Source organism: Heteronotia binoei, chromosome 17 (genome assembly GCF_032191835.1).
Source record: "Heteronotia binoei isolate CCM8104 ecotype False Entrance Well chromosome 17, APGP_CSIRO_Hbin_v1, whole genome shotgun sequence".
Classification (NCBI taxonomy): Eukaryota; Metazoa; Chordata; class Lepidosauria; order Squamata; family Gekkonidae; genus Heteronotia; species Heteronotia binoei.
The window spans coordinates 53,567,993-53,585,385 of record NC_083239.1 but is presented as its reverse complement, the minus strand read 5'-3'; the positions used below and the strand labels follow the sequence as shown (position 1 = coordinate 53,585,385).

The following is a 17,393-nucleotide window of genomic DNA, read 5'->3' as shown; positions in this document are numbered from 1 at the left end:
ATGTATTCTCCAAGCTGGCCAACATGTTGGTGGGGGCTTCATGATATGTTTGAAAGAGCCAGGTATGGCTCCTGAGCCACAGTTTGGCCACCCCTGGTCTAATGCTTTAGGCTAGGATGGGGGGAGGATTTGGCGCTGGGTTAGGGGACCTGAAGAGGGGACTTGCCAAATGCTGGAGGTGTTGGTGGGGAGGCGAGGGTTTGGCGCGCCTGACTTCAGCTGGGAATTCTGCATGGCACCAGCGGTCAATACCTGGGGTTGGCGACCTCCAGGCAGGGCCTGGAGATCCAGAGTTCCCACTGGTCTTCAGGTGATAGATCAGTTTCTTAGAACAAGAAGCTTTGCAGGGCGGGCTCCATGGCTTTATGCCCTGCTGAAGCCCCACCCCAAACCCTGCCCTCTCCAGGCCCCAACCAAAGTCTCCCGGAACCTCCCGGACGAGAGTTGGTAACCCTGGTCATTCTCGAGTGGACCGCGTTTTTCTTCTTGCTGGGCAGTGGAAAGTCGCTTCGGCAGAGCCAATCAGGGACGAGACCATTGGCCACGCCTCCTTCCCTCTCCCTATTGGACAGCGCGCTTCCGTACGTCAGAGCGGCCGCCTCGTGCATTGAATGGGCGACCAATGAACTGCCCGCTTGCCCCCTCCCCTTCACTTGTACAGGGCAGGAGGAAGTTTCGCAACCTGATTGACAGCCCTGGAGAGGCTTCCCGCCTCGCGATTGGGCAAGCGTCCACGAGTGGGCGTGGCCGAGCGGCGAGAACTCCCCGCCGGGGCGAAGGGAAAAGACTCGGAAGCTTCCCACTCCGGTCTCCGCGCGGCGCATGCGTCCCTCTCCCTGCCTCCTGATTGGCCGAGCCGCTTGCCGCCTCCCTCGGCGCATGCGTGGTGGCTAGCCTGGCGGGCCAAGATGGCGGCGGCTGTGGCGGGCGTTCGCGCCTTGTCCCTGGCCGTGCTGAGGGGAGGCGGCGGCGGCGCGACCCTCGCTAGCTGCTGCTGCCGGCGGTGGAGGCGGCTCCTGAGCACGGGCGCTCCCCCTCAGGTGGTGGGGGCGGGGCTGACGGAGGCCGTGCTGAGGGAGGCCGTCAAGCAGAAGCAGGTGAGGCCGGGGGATTGGGGCAGGGGGCTGTCAATCACACTCCGGCCCCGCCTTTCCTCTCAAGGGGAGGGGCTCTCTTGATTGGGGCAGGGGGCTGTCAATTACACTCTGGCCCCGCCTTTCCTCTAGGGGAGGGGCTCTCTTGATTGGGGCAGGGGGCTGTCAATTGCACTCTGGCCCTGCCTTTCCTCTCAAGGGGAGGGGCTCTCTTGATTGGGGCAGGGGGCTGTCAATTGTACTCTGGCCCCGCCTTTCCACTCAAGGGGAGGGGCTCTCTTGATTGGGGCAGGGGGCTGTCAATTGCACTCTGGCCCCGCCTTTCCTCTCAAGGGGAGGGGCTCTCTTGATTGGGGCAGGGGGCTGTCAATTGTACTCTGGCCCCGCTTTTCCTTTCAAGGGGAGGGGCTTTCTCTCGATTGGGGCAGGGGGCTTTCAGTCGCACTCTGGCCCCCTTTTCCTTTCAAGGGGAGGGACTCTCTTAATTGAGGCAGGGTGCTGTCAATTGTACCCTGGCCCCGCCTTTCCTCTCAAGGGGAGGGGCTGCCTCTCGATTGGGGCAGGGGGCTGTCAATTGCACTCTGGCTCCATCTTTCCTCTCAAGAGACCCCCAGGAGCCCTCCTCAGCTCCTGGCTACAGCCCTGCTAGGTAGGCCAGGCTGGAAGCAACTGGTCCAAAAGGCCACTCTCGTGGCACAAGGAGAATTTGAACTCAGGTCTGTGGGGGGGCGTGTCGTCTCTATTGGGGTAGGGGGGAGCTGTCAATCACACTCTTGCCCTGCCTTTCCTTTAAAGCAGTGGTGTAATTGTTATTGGCCTTAAAGGAGCCCTGCAAGGTAGCTCAGGCAAAAGGTGAGCAGCCCAAAGGCAAAGTGAGGATTTGAACTCAGGTCCACGTGTAGTTCTGAAGAGAAACCAGGTCCAGGTGTAGAGGTGGTGGACTCTCTTTATTGGGGTAGAGGGGAGCTGTCAATCACACTCCTGCCCTGCCTTTCCTTTCCTTTAAAGCGGTGGTGCAGTTGTTATTGGCCTTACAGCAGCCCTGCAAGGCAGGTCAGGCAAAAAGTGAGCAGTCCAAAGGCCGCCTTCATGGCACAGTGCGGATTTGAACTCTGGCCTGTGTGTAGGGGTGGTGGTCTCTCTTGACTGGGGTTGGGAGGAGCTGTCAGTAACACTCTTGTCCTGCCTCCCTTTTAAAGTGGGGGTGGTGCAATTCTTATTGCCAGTGAGCAGTCTAATAAGACTGGTGGTAGAAAGTGAGGTAGGTCAGGTTGAGAGTGCTTGTTCCGGAGGCTGATTTCATGGCACGGGAAGTTTTGAAATCAGGTCTGTTGCCGGGGGGGGGGGGGGTCTCTCTTGGGCTAGAAAGGATCTGTCAATCATTCTCTTCCTGCCTTTATTTAACAGTGGAGATGCTGTTGTTATGGCACAGGGAAGATTTGAATGCAGCCTGACAGGGAGAATGTGGCTTTTCTCCTTGCTGTTCTTACATCTCAGCCCCACTGCATGATGGTGTTTTATTTTATATGTAGTCTGCAATTTGCGGGGGGGGGGGGGGGTAACACAGTGGAAGTCAATGCAGTCCCCAGGATGGAACATCCAACAGGCAGTGTAATCGGACTGGTGGTAGAAAGTGCCATTACAGCCAGCAAGAGACATTCAGATGTGGTTTGCCGTTGGCGGCCTCTGCATCGCAGTCTGGGACTTTCTTGGAGATCTCCCATCCAGGCCTTGAATTCAGCAGGCGCTCCCCTTCTTCCTTCCCACTTACCCTGTCCATTGAATAGTAGGTGCAGCTGCATAACAACCCTTGGATGAGGAGAGCGGCCGGCCAGCCAGCCAGCAGGGGCTTTGCCACACCCCCAGTGTCATGGGTGCTGGGGACCCTGCAGAAGAAACCGAGCCTGCAGAGCCTGCAGAAGGACCAGTGCCCCTGCCTCCTGCTGAAGAAGATCCAAGCCCCCCTGCCTCGCCCTCTCTGGTGGGTCGTGTGCGTGACCGCCTTCGTCAGGACCTCAGGGATCGGAGGAGGGCGGCACGCTCACAAGCAAGACGCTCCCTGAGCCCTGAGTGGTGAAAGGATTCTGGCCCTTCTAAGTGTGAGGATGCTTAAGTTTCGGCAGGATCCTGGCTGCTGCTCTGAGACAGCAATTAGCCCAAATGAGCAACAGGCAGCAGAGGGCTATATAGCTGTGGGCTTTGGGAGGAGGCTTTGTGGAAGCAACTAGTCACATACCTGACATCCTAGCATCCACTCCGGCTCTTGACTTTGGCTTTTGGATTCCTGACTTTGGCTTGGACCTCTGGACCCCCTGACTTCGGCTTCTGAACCTCTGACCGGTGATACCTGGATTGCGATTCTGTTTTGGCGCCTTGGACCCACCTTGCTCACGAGTTGCCGACCTTGGACTGCCCCTGGACTTTGCCTGACTCAGCCCCAGCTCGTGACACCCAGCAGCCCTCATTCACCCCTGGAGAAGCCCACACCACCCTTTCTCCACTTCTGATGTGATTTTGGGTGGTGGGCGGCTTGCTGGCCTTTCGACTGTGGCGGCAGGGGTAAGGAGAGCCCCCGGTGAGTGAGACCTGCTTGGGTGGCTGGATCTCTAGCCAGCCCAAGCAGGCCTCGCTCACCTGGGCCTGTCCTTTCTTGCGCCGGGTTGCTGGTGGAGGGGGTGGCATATGCTAATGAGCTCCACCACCTTTTTTTTTTTTTTTTTACAAAACAACCTCTGCTCCCATCCAAATACTCACCATAACTGATCCTGCTTAACTTCTGAGATCTGACAAGATTGGGTTAGCTATCCAGGTCAGAGTGTAATAGGATTAAGATTGTAGAAGTTAAAACCAAGTAAAAGAAATTGGGAGCAGAGTTGAAACAAAGCAGTAATAGTGACATAACATATTAAATGATGCATAAGGTAGGATAATGCTAGGAGTCATTGCTGTTAGGCTTAAATATTACTGTGTTTTGTAACCCGCTTGCTGATTTACTTTTTAGTTTTACTACGAATCTCTGCTCTTAGGCTCAATTAAAATGTTCAAATATTATTGTTCAAATGTTGTGCTTTGCAGTGGGCTTACGGATCAAATGCATAATTCTGTTGCATTTGTTTGCACTCCAGAAAGGCAGACTATAGATGACATGAAAATATAGAAAAAAATAGTCTTTTGCTTGAAGCACTAAACCGTTCTGGCTTTTGTTGCATCCCTTTATGCCTGTTGATGTAGAGAATTCAGAGGAAAGGAAAGAATCCGTGGATTTGAGTCATGTCTGATCCGAGCCCTTCTGTCTCCTTTCCTGTGTAGGCAACAGACGGGGGAGATGGGAAAAGCTCTGGCTCTGATGAGCAGCAAGAGAAGAAGCAGAAGGAAAATACCGCCTACGCGAAGAAGGTGGTGCTCAGGATAGCAGGGCTCATGGGTGCTGGCAGTGGAGTGGCCATTATCTATATCTTTGGTAAGTTTGCTGCCGTCCACATCACACCCATCAAATGCGATTGCTACATCCGCGCTCACTGGCTTTCCTTACAGAAAACATGTGTCGTGTGGGCCAAGGTTTCGTGAACGTTGAAAGCAGAGGTCTCCAGTATATATGGACATATGAAGCTGCCTTATATTCCATCAAAGTCAGTATTGTCTACTCAGACTGGCAGCAGCTCTCCAGGGTCTCAAGCTAAGGTTTTTCACGCCTCCTTGCCTGGACCTTTTTTAGTGGAGTTGCCAGGGATTGAACCTGGAACCTTCTACTTACCAAGCAGGTGCTCTACCACTGAGCCACCGTCCCTCCCCATAGTTGAACCTATGAACATATGAAGCTACCTTCTACTGAATCAGACTCTCGGTCCATCAAAGTCAGTCTTGTCTACTCAGACTGGCAGCTGTTTTCCAGGGTCTCCAGCTGAGGTTTTTCACGCCTACTTGCCTGGACCCTTTTTTAGTGGAGTTGCCAGGGATTGAACCTGGGACCTTCTGCTTCCCAAGCAGATGCTCTACCCCTGAGCCACTGTCCCAGGGATGCGATGACTCCCGCTGACACCGTTTTTAGACACTGGGTGATGCCAGGTGGCCCTTTTGCCCAGCAGGGCTTCTGAATAGCTATTAGAGATTTGATTGGCTATGCAGATTTTTCCGAATGTTGCTTTGCCAAGCAGCTGCCACCACAGCATGAGACTCTTCACTGTGGAGCTGAAGGTGAGCTGCGGCAACAGTTTTGTGGCTGGCCCTGCCTCCCGCAGCGGCCGTTTCTGTGGCAGCCGTTTTGCGGCTGTGCCTATTCTACTGTGTCAGAATTCCGAAATCTCCCACAAGCTCAGATAGGTTGGGGACCCACGATTGAAAGGAATGTGAATGTTGCCGTTCCATTACAAACATATGAAGCTGCTTTAGAGGCAGAGACTAGCTAGGTCAGCATAGTCTTCTCCAGGGGTGTTGAATTCATTTATTATGGGGGCCGGATCTGACATAAACGAGACCTTGTTGGGCCGGGCCATGTCAGGTTGGGCCAAGCCATGTGTGTACCTATTTAAGATTAGGTAGCGGAGATATAAATGCTATAAAGAACACAGGCAAGCACATATATATATATATATATATATATATAATGCTTAAAGAGTTAGCACTCATTGGTTTTAAAGATTCTTGCTTTGTTCCATGGGATCCAGGGAACTGGGCAAAGGAAGCTCTGGCTCTTTCCTGCCTTCCCCAGGGGACCGGGAGGGGGAGGAGCCTCAGCCAATAGAAGGAAAAGAAGCTTGGCTCAGTAGCTCTGCTGCGCAACCGAGAGAGGCCGGCAAAGCAAGCTGTCCTTCCCAAGGGAGGAGCCTCAGCCAATGGAGAAAAGAGAGATTTTGCTCTGTAGCTCCTGTGCGATTGAGCAAGCCTGGCAAAGCAAGCTGTGATGTAGAAGGAAGCAAATCAGAGGGAGAAGGAAGCAGATGACAGCCGGTTTCTCGAGGGCCTGATAGGAGCCCTCCAGGGGCCTGATTCGGCCCCCAAACCGCATGTTTGACACCCCTGGTCTACTCTTTACGGGCAGCAGCTCTCCAGGGCCTCAGCTATAGAGGCTCCTTCTTGGCATCTGCTGCCTAGATCCTTTAGCTTGGGATGCCTGGGACCTTCTCTCTGCAAACCAGGTTCTCACCCTTGAGCCAGGGCTGTTCCCTTTGTCTGTGGGCGCCCTGGATCAGTCAAGAACTTTCCATGGAATTTCCTCTGCTGTTTCCTCAGGTTTAATCCACATTTGGAGACAGGATCGCTCCTCTAGCTGGTATGTGGAAGGCCATATGATCACCATCCTCCAGCTAGTGAAAAAAGGAGAATTGTGGTGGCCAGTGTAGTGGTTAAGTGTGCGGACTCTTATCTGGGAGAACCAGGTTTGATTCCCCACTCCTCCGCTTGCACCTGCTGGAATGGCCTTGGGTCAACCAGAGCTCTCGCAGAGCTGTCCTTTAAAGGGCAGCTTCCGTCAGAGCTCTCTCAGTCCCACACCTCACAGGGTGTTTGTTGTGGGGGAGGAAGATAAAGGAGATTTGTGAGCCGCTCTGAGACTCTCGAGTGGAGGACGGAATGTAAATCCAATGTCGTCTTCTTCTTCCCTCTAAGCTGCAGAGTCTCATGAGCAAAAATTCTCCTTTGTGAGCTACTGGCGTTAAAGCTGTGCGCTACGTCAATGTAGTGTGTGCTAAATCAATGTGATGTACTGTGCGCTACATAAGTGACTGTGCACGAGGGTTATCCTTCCTGAGCTAAGACAAAAATGTGTAAGCTGGAGGCTAAAAATCTGTGAGCTAGCTCACCCTAACTCAACTGAGAGGGAACACTGGTGGTGACTGAGCATATAGCTGCTCTTCTGAAACTGAAATTGTAAGAGCTGTCTCAGGCGCTCTTGATCTCAGTGGCGCTCCATGTCCTTCTGCGTTACAGAAACATGGAGCTGGAAGGAGCCCAAAGGCCATCTAGTCCACCCCCTCGCACAATGCTGGGAAATCACAGTTACTTCCCCCAGTGACCCCTGCTCTATGTATGCCCAGAGGAAGGCAAAAAACCCCCAAAACCTCCAGGACCTCTGGCCAATTCGGCCCGGAGGAAGATTCCTTCCTGACCCCAGAGTGGCAGTCGGCATTAAGGCAAGTGCTACGCAGTCTTCGTTAACGACCAGCTCTGTGTTTGTTTAATCACAGAAAGCTGTATTCATTTAACGAAGCCGTTTCAGGCAAGACTTGGTAGAACTGGAGAGCCACGGTTAAACTTTCAGATACATAGGTTGGTTCAGACCAGGGATGGCCAAGCATACCATATAAAATAAATGTCAGATGTTTGAGAGCCGCAAGACATGAATGTCAGATGTTTGAGAGCAGGCAGGCAAACAGGAAGGAAAATAGATGGTAAGAGGGAGGGAGAGGTGGAAAGAAAGCCACTTTAACATTAAATGCATTCTTCAAGCTGCTGGCTGGCTTGGTTTGGAGAAGTGATTTAAAGACACAAATGCCTTCTGCAAGACAACCAACGGGGCAGTGGGGGCTTTGAGAGCCACACAATATGTGTGAAAGAGCCACATGTGGCTCCCGAGCCACAGTTTGGCCACTCTTGGTTCAGACCGTTAGTTCATTTGAGTAAAAAGCGCCTTTTTTTCTACCAGTGAAGTAGCACTCCCTGCCCACTTTTCATTGCAGTTACAACTAGCTGCAGACAGTGATTAACCCCTTTTTCATTCCAGTTACAGCTAGCCCCAGACAGCGATAGTCTCTGAGAGTACAACCTTGAATGCCTAAGCGTACCAAATACCTCAGGGTGAGAAAAAAGATACTTATAAGTTAAAAAAAAAAAAAAGTAAAGGTAGTCCCCTGCACAAACACCAGTCATTTTCAGCTCTGGGATGATGTTGCTTTCACAACATTTTCATGGCAGACTTTTTACGGGGTGGTTTGCCCTTGCGTTCCCCAGTCATCTACCCTTTCCCCCCAGCAAGCCAGGTACTCTTTTTACCAACCTCGGAAGGATGGAAGGCTGAGTCAACCTTCGGCCGGCTACCTGAACCCAGCTTCCACCGGAATCGAACTCAGATCATGAGCAGAGAGCTTGAACTGCAGTACTGCAGCTTTACCACTCTGCACCACAGGGCTCCTCACTTATAAGTTACACAGACAAAATATATGCGCTATTAGCCAGCTGTCTGTACCTACAAGCACAACAGCCAATTGTTACTGTAGCAGGAAGACCCCGCACTACAACCGTTCAATTGTAACCCCGCACTACAATTGAACCGGTTACAACTGAACCAACATGGAAGTACTTATGGCAAGGAAACACCTTGACACATTACCCTGAGCGTATAAGAAAGAGCCACTAGAGCTGAGCACTGGTGCTTTAAGTGAAACTTATAAATAGGCTCTTTATCGCTTTTAGAATCTTCTTTGCTGTGCGATGCTACAAACTGTTTTCTCTCTCTCTCTCTCTTTCTTTGGGGCAGGTAGCAATTCAGTGGATGAACATGGTGTTAAGGTAAGCCCATGGTTTTCAGAGCATTTTTTAAATCTGAAGCTTGCTGTGGAGAGCTGCCACCAGGGGTCACCGTCTGCTTGAATTGGCCCCGCTGTTGAAGGAGGAAGAATGCTGTGTTCCCTTTTTCTCACCTCTTCTGAGATGGGGTGAAGTTTAAATCTGGAGGGCGGTTAACATTTGTTAGCTCAAAGGACACAGCGGAAGGACAGAGATAAATAGCAGAGAGGTTGCGAAGCTATAAACTATTACATTATATTATAACTGAGTAAAGGAGAAAAGATAAAATAAACTTGCAGAGCATTCAGCATTCACGGAAGCTCATTGCTCCGTCGCCACCTTCTTCTCCAGGCCCCCGTAAATTTGTTAGGTGATAAAGTCCTGAGGGCAAAAGAAAAGCAACAAAATGCTTTTGGGATCGAGCTGATGGCCACGTTCCCTTTGTGTAGGACAAGTGTAGTTTGTATACATTCTCCATGTATGATGACTGTAGGGATTCTGGCAGTTCTGTAGCAGTTACAGTCCTCATGTCTTTGTATTCTGTCAGCGATGTTGTGAGGTAGATTATTTAGTTTACTTCTACTGCGCCGTTCTTCCCACTGGGAGCCCAAAGCAGCTTCCATCACACTCCTCTTTTCCATTTTAAGCTTACAACAATCCTGTGAGGTAGGTTAGGCTGAGAGTGTGGCTGGCCCAGGGTCACTTAGCAAGTTTCTGTGGCATGAGTGGGAATTCGAACCCGACTCTCCCAAGTAGTAGTCTGATACTCTTAACCAGTGCATTGGCTTTCAAGCTGAGAGTGAGTTTTTAAGAATGGCTTTTGTGAGATCCTGGAAGAGCCCCGTGGCGCAGAGTGTTAAAGCTGCAGTACTGCAGTCCAAGCTCTGCTCACGACCTGAGTTCAATCCCGGCGGAAGCTGGGTTCAGGTAGCCAGCTCCAGGTTGACTCAGCCTTCCATCCTTCCGAGGTTGGTCAAATGAGTAACCAGCTTGCTGGGGGGGAAGTGTAGATGACTGGGGAAGGCAGTGGCAAACCACCCCGTAAAAAGTCTGCCATGAAAACATTGTGGTGCGACGTCACCCCAGAACCAGAAATGACTGATACTTGCACAGGGGACTACCTTTTTGTACCCCCCCCCCTTTTTTTTGTGAGATCCACGAAATAACTTTGTAGCTTAACAGAAATTTGAACCCAGGTTTCTGGGTCTGCACTCAGCATTCTGTCCACTGCGGCAAGCAACAAAGTGGTAGAGACTCTTCCAGTTTGAAAATCATTTAATGGGGGGGGGGGGGGAAGAAACCCTCTCCTTGGTAATACTGGCTAACCTTGACACTTGCCAACACTTTGGAATACTGTGTACAATTCTGCTCACTGTACCTCAAAAAAGATTTCTAGCTTTGGAAAAAGTGCACAAAAGGGCATCTAGAATGATAACGGGTGGAACACCCTCCCCATGAAGAAGGTTTAGGGTTGACAATTGAGGGATTGCATGATAGAGGTTTGCAGAATTATGCATGAGATAAAGGAAACAGAGAAAGAAGTACTTTTCTCCCTTTCTTAAAGCGCAAGAGCTCTTGGGCACTCAGTGAAATTAATGCGCAGGTAACTTAGAACAAATCAAAGGGATTCCCGCTTCGCCCAAAGAGTAATTGATTCATGGAATTCACTGCCACAGGTACAGGTTCAAGAGGGGACTGTATAAGCATATGGAGCAGAGGTCCATCAGTGGCCCTTAGCCACAAGGTATAGCACTCTGTCTGGGGCAGAGATGGTCTGTCTTCTTGGTACTTGGGGGGCAGCAGTGGGAGGGCTTCTGGAGTCCTGGCCCTGCTTGTGGACCTCCTGATGGCCCCTGGGTTTTGGCCACTGTGTGACACAGAGTGCTGAACTGGCGGGGCCATTTGCCTGATCCAACATGGCTTCTCTTATGTTCTTCTGTGACACAGAGTGCTGAACTGGATGGGCCACTGGCCTGATCCAACATGGCTTCTCTTATGTTCTTCTGTGACACAGAGTGTTGGACTGGATGGGCCACTGGCCTGATCCAACATGGCTTCTCTTATGTTCTTCTGTGACACAGAGTGTTGGACTGGATGGGCCATTTGCCTGATCCAACATGGCTTCTCTTATGTTCTTATGTGACACAGAGTGTTGGACTCGATGGGCCACTGGCCTGATCCAACAGGGCTTCTCTTATGTTCTTCTTTGACACAGAGTGTTGGACTGGATGGGCCACTGGCCTGATCCAACAGGGCTTCTCTTATGTTCTTATGTGACACAGAGTGCTGGACTGGATGGGCCACTGGCCTGATCCAACAGGGCTTCTCTTATGTTCTTATGTGACACAGAGTGTTGGACTGGATGGGCCACTGGCCTGATCCAACAGGGCTTCTCTTATGTTCTTATGTGACACAGAGTGCTGGACTGGATGGGCCACTGGCCTGATCCAACAGGGCTTCTCTTATGTTCTTATGTGACACAGAGTGTTGGACTGGATGGGCCACTGGCCTGATCCAATAGGGCTTCTCTTATGTTCTTATGTGACACAGAGTGCTGGACTGGCGGGGCCATTGGCCTGATCCAACATGGCGTCTCCTATGTTCTTAACGCTGAAGTGTTTAAAAGAAGGAGCGTCATCTGACAGTACTTTTAGGGAGGCACAGAACAGAGGTTAAGCATTCCTTCCACCCTCTCCTGGCATCATCGATCTGTTCTTTAAAACTGGTTACCAACCGTTAGGGCTCTGATTCAAACACATATTTTTACGATGGCGTTGCTCCCGCTGCTGTACTGGTGCATCAGAACGCATGGAGCCAGCTGCCTGTACAACAGTGCTCACAGGAGATTTTGTAGCCCGTGTGGTGTATCTTTTTACCTTTCCTTTCTTCTGCCTTCCTCGTCACCTGTGAGCTGCCTTTTATGCCTCCTTTACCCCAGACAGTCAAGCCTCTAAATTTCCCCTGCCCCACTCTGCAGTTTCTAGTTCTGAATAAAGTGCACAAGTAATACAGGATTACAGACAACATTAAAAAAAAAAAACCCAGTCTTTATGGCATCCACCCACAGGTATTCCCCCCCGCCCGCCCCCCCGTAGGCAAAACCAGCCTAGCCAACATTCAGGGTTTTCCAAATCCCTGTTTTGCCATTTAAAAAAAAAGGGCTTGGGTGGCCCATTCCGTGACTAAAAAGGGGGCCATGAGAAAGGCTTGGCGCAAAGTTCCCATGGCATCTCGTGGTCCTCATTACAACAGGCACGTGTTGCCACGGATGTGTGAATGGGCCATGTTGGTGGCAGGCTGATGTGCTCATTGCCAACAGCTCCTCCCTGTCCTTTGCAGCCTCCGCGTTTCCATCTCGGGCGAGTTTTATTTCCTCCCTTGGCTGTTCCTCTTGAAGAGCTGCCCATCAACGTGGCTTAGAGTCGCCTCCGGTATCACTTTCGAGACCAACAGGAGATTCAGGGTATGGGCTTTCGAGTGTCCCAAGTTCCTTTGATCAGACGCAGACACATTAGCAGCGCTTGTCCTCTCGCTTAAGATGAGAGTAAAAGCCTTCACGTCAGAGACCCATTTGTGGGGTTATTTAGGGACTCTCTTTGGGGAGTCTGTGATAAAAGCGAGTCAGAGCGGAGTCGTAGAAATTGCGTGCATCGCTCCATCTGTTATGGGAATTTCGATGGGGAAATCCCTTTTCTTTTTTGCACGAGGCACCAATTGCAGTCTGCAGTCTCCTAGCATATTGAACTGAGTGAAGCGGCATTGTGGGTAGACCTGGGGATGAGGAAGCTGCAAGAGTTTTCGTGGTGGGAAGTATCTATTTGTTTAAAATGTTAAGTGTTTATTCGTACATTTATGTCTCAGTTTTCCTCGTGATTCCGAGTTCGTCTCCTTGGACTCAAGGTAGCCAGCAGAAGCTGAAGACACCCATGTGCACAAATAACACAACTGTGACTAAGCACGCAAGGCTTACCCTTGCGTCAGCCTTCCTGCTGCCGTGGGCGACTCAGGGTCATTCAGGATCTGTTCTGTCTCCCCGCCACCACCGCTGTTTTTTGTCTTTGCTTCATGGTGACTAGTAACTTGGTGGATCTGAACACGTGTATTTAAATATAGCCACGATATATAGAGCAAAGTTTGAATCCAGTGGCACCTTTAAGAAACCAACAAACTTTAATTCTAGATGTAACCTTTGCTGTGGATGTGGGGAGCTTTGACTCGCAACAGCTTAAATGCTGAAACTCTTGTTGCTGCTGCTGCTGACCAACAGTGCTGCTGGTATAGTCAAGCAAGAAGTTCACACCATTTCCGCGACTTGCCATAATATCAGTCCTTTATGTATTTATTCAAACACTTAGGCCTTTCCACCTAACTCAAGGAGGCTCATAGATAGAGTAGCCCAGTCTTTTGTTCTGTACTCAAAAGGAAGCCCTCGTGATTAATTATGCCTCAGAGGAGAGTCTAGATCTGACTTGTCCAAATCTGTTAAACGTTGCATCGTGGAGTTCCGAGAATGGATTGTTGTCTCCCATTTTTCAGTTGCTTTTGAAAGTGTTTTGGCAGTTAAGGTGAGGCATGGAGGGGGGGAGGCGTCAGGTTGCCAGATCCAGGTGGGAAGACTCCTGGAAATTATGGGATGGAACCTGGGGAGAACAGGGACTTCCAAGTGGTGGGGTACCGTGCCACACAGCCCACCCTTCAAAGCATCTCTTTTCTCCAGGTGAACGGTTCTTCGGGGATGAGCTGTAATTTAAGGAGAACCTCAAGTCCCACCTGGAGGCTGGCATTCCTAATTTGGCCCTCGGTTCCTAGAGAGGTGCTTTCTATGTTACCCATGTGAAAAACATGTCTCCTTTTCCCCTTCTTTTTTCACCTGTGCCCTTCTGTGCCCATTACAAGAATGCTGTCTTTCTTTCATTCGTTCGTTCGTTCCTTCCTTTTTTTGTTCTTTCTTTCTCTCTCTCTCTCTCTCTCTCTTTGGTGTAGTGGTGAAGTGTGCGGCCTCTTACCTGGGAGAATCAGGTTTGATTCCCCACTCCTCCACCTGCTGGAATGGCCTTGGGTCAGCCCATAGCTCTCTCACAGCTGTCCTTGAAAGGGCAGCTTCTGGGAAGGCTCTCTCAACCCCACCCACCTCACAGGGTGTCTGTTGTGGGGGAGGAAGATAAAGGAGATTCTGAGAATCGGAGTGGAGGGCGGGATATAAATCCAATATCTTCTTTCTCTCTCTTTCTCTTTGGTGTAGTGATGAAGTGTGCGGAGTCTTATCTGGGAGAACCGGGTTTGATTCCCCACTCCTCCACCTGCTGGAATGGCCTTGGGTCAGCCCATAGCTCTCTCACAGCTGTCCTTGAAAGGGCAGCTTCTGGGAGGGCTCTCTCAACCCCACCCACCTCACAGGGTGTCGTGGGGGAGGAAGATAAAGGAGATTCTGAGATTCGGAGTGGAGGGCGGGATATAAATCCAATATCTTCTTCTTTCTCTCTCTCTCTCTTTGGTGTAGTGATGAAGTGTGCGGAGTCTTATCTGGGAGAACCGGGTTTGATTCCCCACTCCTCCACTTGCAGCCGCTGGGATGGCCTTGGGTTAGCCATAGCCCTGGCAGGGGTTGTCCTTGAAAGGGCAGCTTCTGGGAGGGCTCTCTCAGCCCCACCCACCTCACAGGGTGTCTGTTGTGGGGGAGGAAGGTAAAGGAGATTCTGAGACATCTTCTTCTTTCTCTCTCTTTCTCTCCCTTTCTTTCATATGCAGCAGAAGCCTTGAGGAAATGAGGTGTGAATTGCTGCAGTGGCCTCAAGGAGTTTTGAACAGAGGCCAGACCTCTCCTCCCTTCTTCTCTTCCCCCCCCTTTTCCCCCTTTGTTTTGAAGTGTCCCCCCCACTTCCTGACTGCCCTTGCTATTAGTGGGCAGCTTTTGATGTTGTCAGCCGAAGTTGTCATTCCTCACTATGCTGCAAACAGCACTTATATTGTCTCGGGAGGTGAGGAAGTTGTCTTGCCCTGTTCCTTGGAGTTTCGCCTCAGGTGAATTGTCCTTCCTTTCCTCCCCCCACTCCAGTTATTGCCCACACTCTCTTTTCGTGCTTCTGTGAATTGCTTCTCGCCTTTACGGGCAGCGGGTCGGCTTATTGGTGGCACATGCCAGTCAGCCTCTGATCCCGTTTGCGCTGATGAGTCCCTTTGTGCTAACGAGGCCCTTCTGACACAGTTGGTTTCTTTCCGAGAAGGGCGTGCCATAAGGAAGCCAGAGGTTTGTGCACGCTGTCTGTTGTCTTTCCTTAACAGAGAAATAACCTGCTCTATTTGCACGAAGTAGCCTAGCGAGATTTTCAGGGGACACGCTGTCAAAAGTCAGAACGTTCCTGATAAAAGGAGCTTGGGCTCTTGCAAGGCTGTTATTGGGCCTCCCAAGATGGGGGCACATTCAGCCGGGTCTTCGGACTCTGCACTGGCTTCCAGTAATATACCGAGTTCGGTACAAGGTGCTGGTCATCACCTTTAAAGCCCTATATGGCCTGGGACCTGCCTACCTGAAGAATCTTGCTCGAATCTAACTCTTCTGCTTTGAAGATTTAACTTTTAATTTTCAAAGATCTCTTCTGAAAGGAGAGACTGGTTTTGTGGAGGACAGATGTGTAACCTAAACGGATGAGGGGTCTGGAGACCAAGTCCTATGAAGAAGGGTTGAAGGAGCTGGGCATGCTTAGCCTGGAGAGGAGGCGGCTGAGAGGTGATAGGATCACCATCTTCAAGGACTCGAAGGGCTGTCCTATAGAGGATGGGGTGGAATTGTTTCTGTGGCCCCAGAAGGCAGGACCAGAACCAGTGGGTTGAAATTAAATCAAAAGTTTCCCACTCAACGTTAGGAAGAACTTCCTGACCGCTAGAGCAGTTCTTCAGTGGTACAGGCTTCCTCCTTGGAAGGTGGTGGGCTCTCCTTCTTGAAAGTTTTTAAGCAGAGGCTAGATGCCCATCTGACAGCAATGAGGGTCCTATGAACTTAGGGGGAGGTATTTCTGAGTTTCCTGCATCATGCAGGGGGTTGGACTAGGTGATCCCGGAGGTCCCTTCCAATGATGTGATTCCGTGACTGCGGCCAAGAACTCAGAAGGAGATGGAGGCTGGGAGGGCATCCGTGAAGGAGGCAGAAAAGATTCTTAAGGGTCAGGATGTGTCGCTGGCGACACAGATGAAGGAAACTCCTGATGGAGTATTCCTCGTTGCTGTGTATGAGTGTGAAAATTGGACAGTGAACAAAGGCGAGAGGAGGAAAGCTGGTCCATCTGAAATGTGGTCTTGGAGGAGAGTTTTACTAATACCATAGACTGCCAAAAAGACAAAGAAGTGGGTTCTAGATCAGATCAGCCCTGACCCGGAGAGCCTAGACCAGGGGTGGCCAAACTTGCTTAACGTAAGAGCTGCATAGAATAAACATCAGATGTTTGAGAGCCGCAAGGCATGAATGTCAGATGTTTGAGAGCTGCAAGACAAGGAAGGAAGGAGGCAAATAGATTGGGGAGAGGTGAAAATAAAGTAACTTTAACTTCAGATGCATTCTCCAAGCTGCCAGCTGGCTTGGCTTGGTGATTTAAAGAGAGAACTGCCTTCCCCAAGCCAGCCGATGGGACAATGGGAGCTTTGAAGAGCCACACAGGATGCGTGAAAGAGCCACATGCGGCTCCCGAGCCACAGTTTGGCCACCTCTGGCCTAGGCCGTCCAATCTCATCGAATCTCAGACGCTAAGCAGGGTCAGCCGTGGTTAGCATTTCGATGGGAGACCACCCAGGAAGGCCAGGGCCGCCGTGCAAAGGCAGGCAAGGAGGGCAAACCACCTCTGAACATCCTTGAAAACCCTCTGGGGGTCGCTAGAAGTTGGCTGCAACTTGAAGGGGGTGGGGGGGGGAGGAGAGATTAAGCCTGAATTCTCCCTAGAACCAACCCCCGGGCCATGGACCGGTTCCAGTCCGTGGCCTGTTAGCAACCGGGCCGTGGAGTGATGCAGACGAAAGAGGCGGAGGAGCGTCACTCCGAAGCACTACCTCTTCCATTCGCGGGTCCAGGTCCCGGGTGGGTCGAAGGGGCAGCGTGGCAGTGACCTTCACCTGCCCCTCATTTAAAGACCCCCATGGGGAGGAGTAGGAATGGGGTGTGGGGGCAGCCTGGGGCAGCCAAAACCCCAGCACTCCCACCCCCGCTGGCCCCTGGGGAAAATTGGCTTCCACAAAACCGGTCCCTGGTGCCAAAAAAGGTGGGGGGGGGCACTGCCCTAGAATGCTGCGGCTGTTGCACTTCAAGACAAGACTCGCTGGAAAAAACAATCATGCTGGGGCAAAGGAAGAGGCGGCAGGGAAAGAAGAAGACCCGACAAGAGACGGATGGACTCCAATCCAGGAATCCAGGGCCCTCCGTTTGCTAGGCGTGACCAAGGCTGTTAAGAGCAGAACACTTATTCGTAGGGTTGCCCTAAGCGGGCAGGGATTTGGTGGCACGTAGCACAACATGGAGACAGTCATGGGGTCTTTTAGGTAACAGGCGGCCCCGTGACGCAGAATGGTAAAGCTGCAGTACTGTGGTCTGAACTCTCTGCTCAAGACCTGAGTTCAATTCCGGCGGAAGCTGGATTCAGGTACCGGCCCGAGGTTGACTCAGCCTTCCATCCTTCCGAGGTCGGTCAAATGAGTCCCCAGCTTGCTGGGAGGAAAGTGTAAAAGACTGGGGAAGGCAATGGCAAAACCACCCCGTAAAAAAGTCTGCCATACAAACGTCGTGAAAGCTACGTCACCCCAGAGTCGGAAACGACC

The 17,393-nt window shown here is 51.3% G+C and overlaps 1 protein-coding gene across 1 annotated transcript in view; it reads left to right on the top strand.

The window, feature by feature from the left end:
• The first annotated feature begins 889 nt into the window (after positions 1 to 889).
• The window catches only part of TIMM50 (translocase of inner mitochondrial membrane 50), a 62,259-nt gene continuing 45,755 nt past the window's right edge, over positions 890 to 17,393 (top strand). Inside the window, exons 1-3 of the mRNA XM_060257619.1 lie at positions 890 to 1,097; positions 4,404 to 4,554; positions 8,566 to 8,597. Coding sequence (XP_060113602.1) covers positions 909 to 1,097; positions 4,404 to 4,554; positions 8,566 to 8,597 — 372 coding nt within the window. The 5' untranslated portion in view covers positions 890 to 908. The remainder of the gene's footprint in view (positions 1,098 to 4,403; positions 4,555 to 8,565; positions 8,598 to 17,393) is intronic.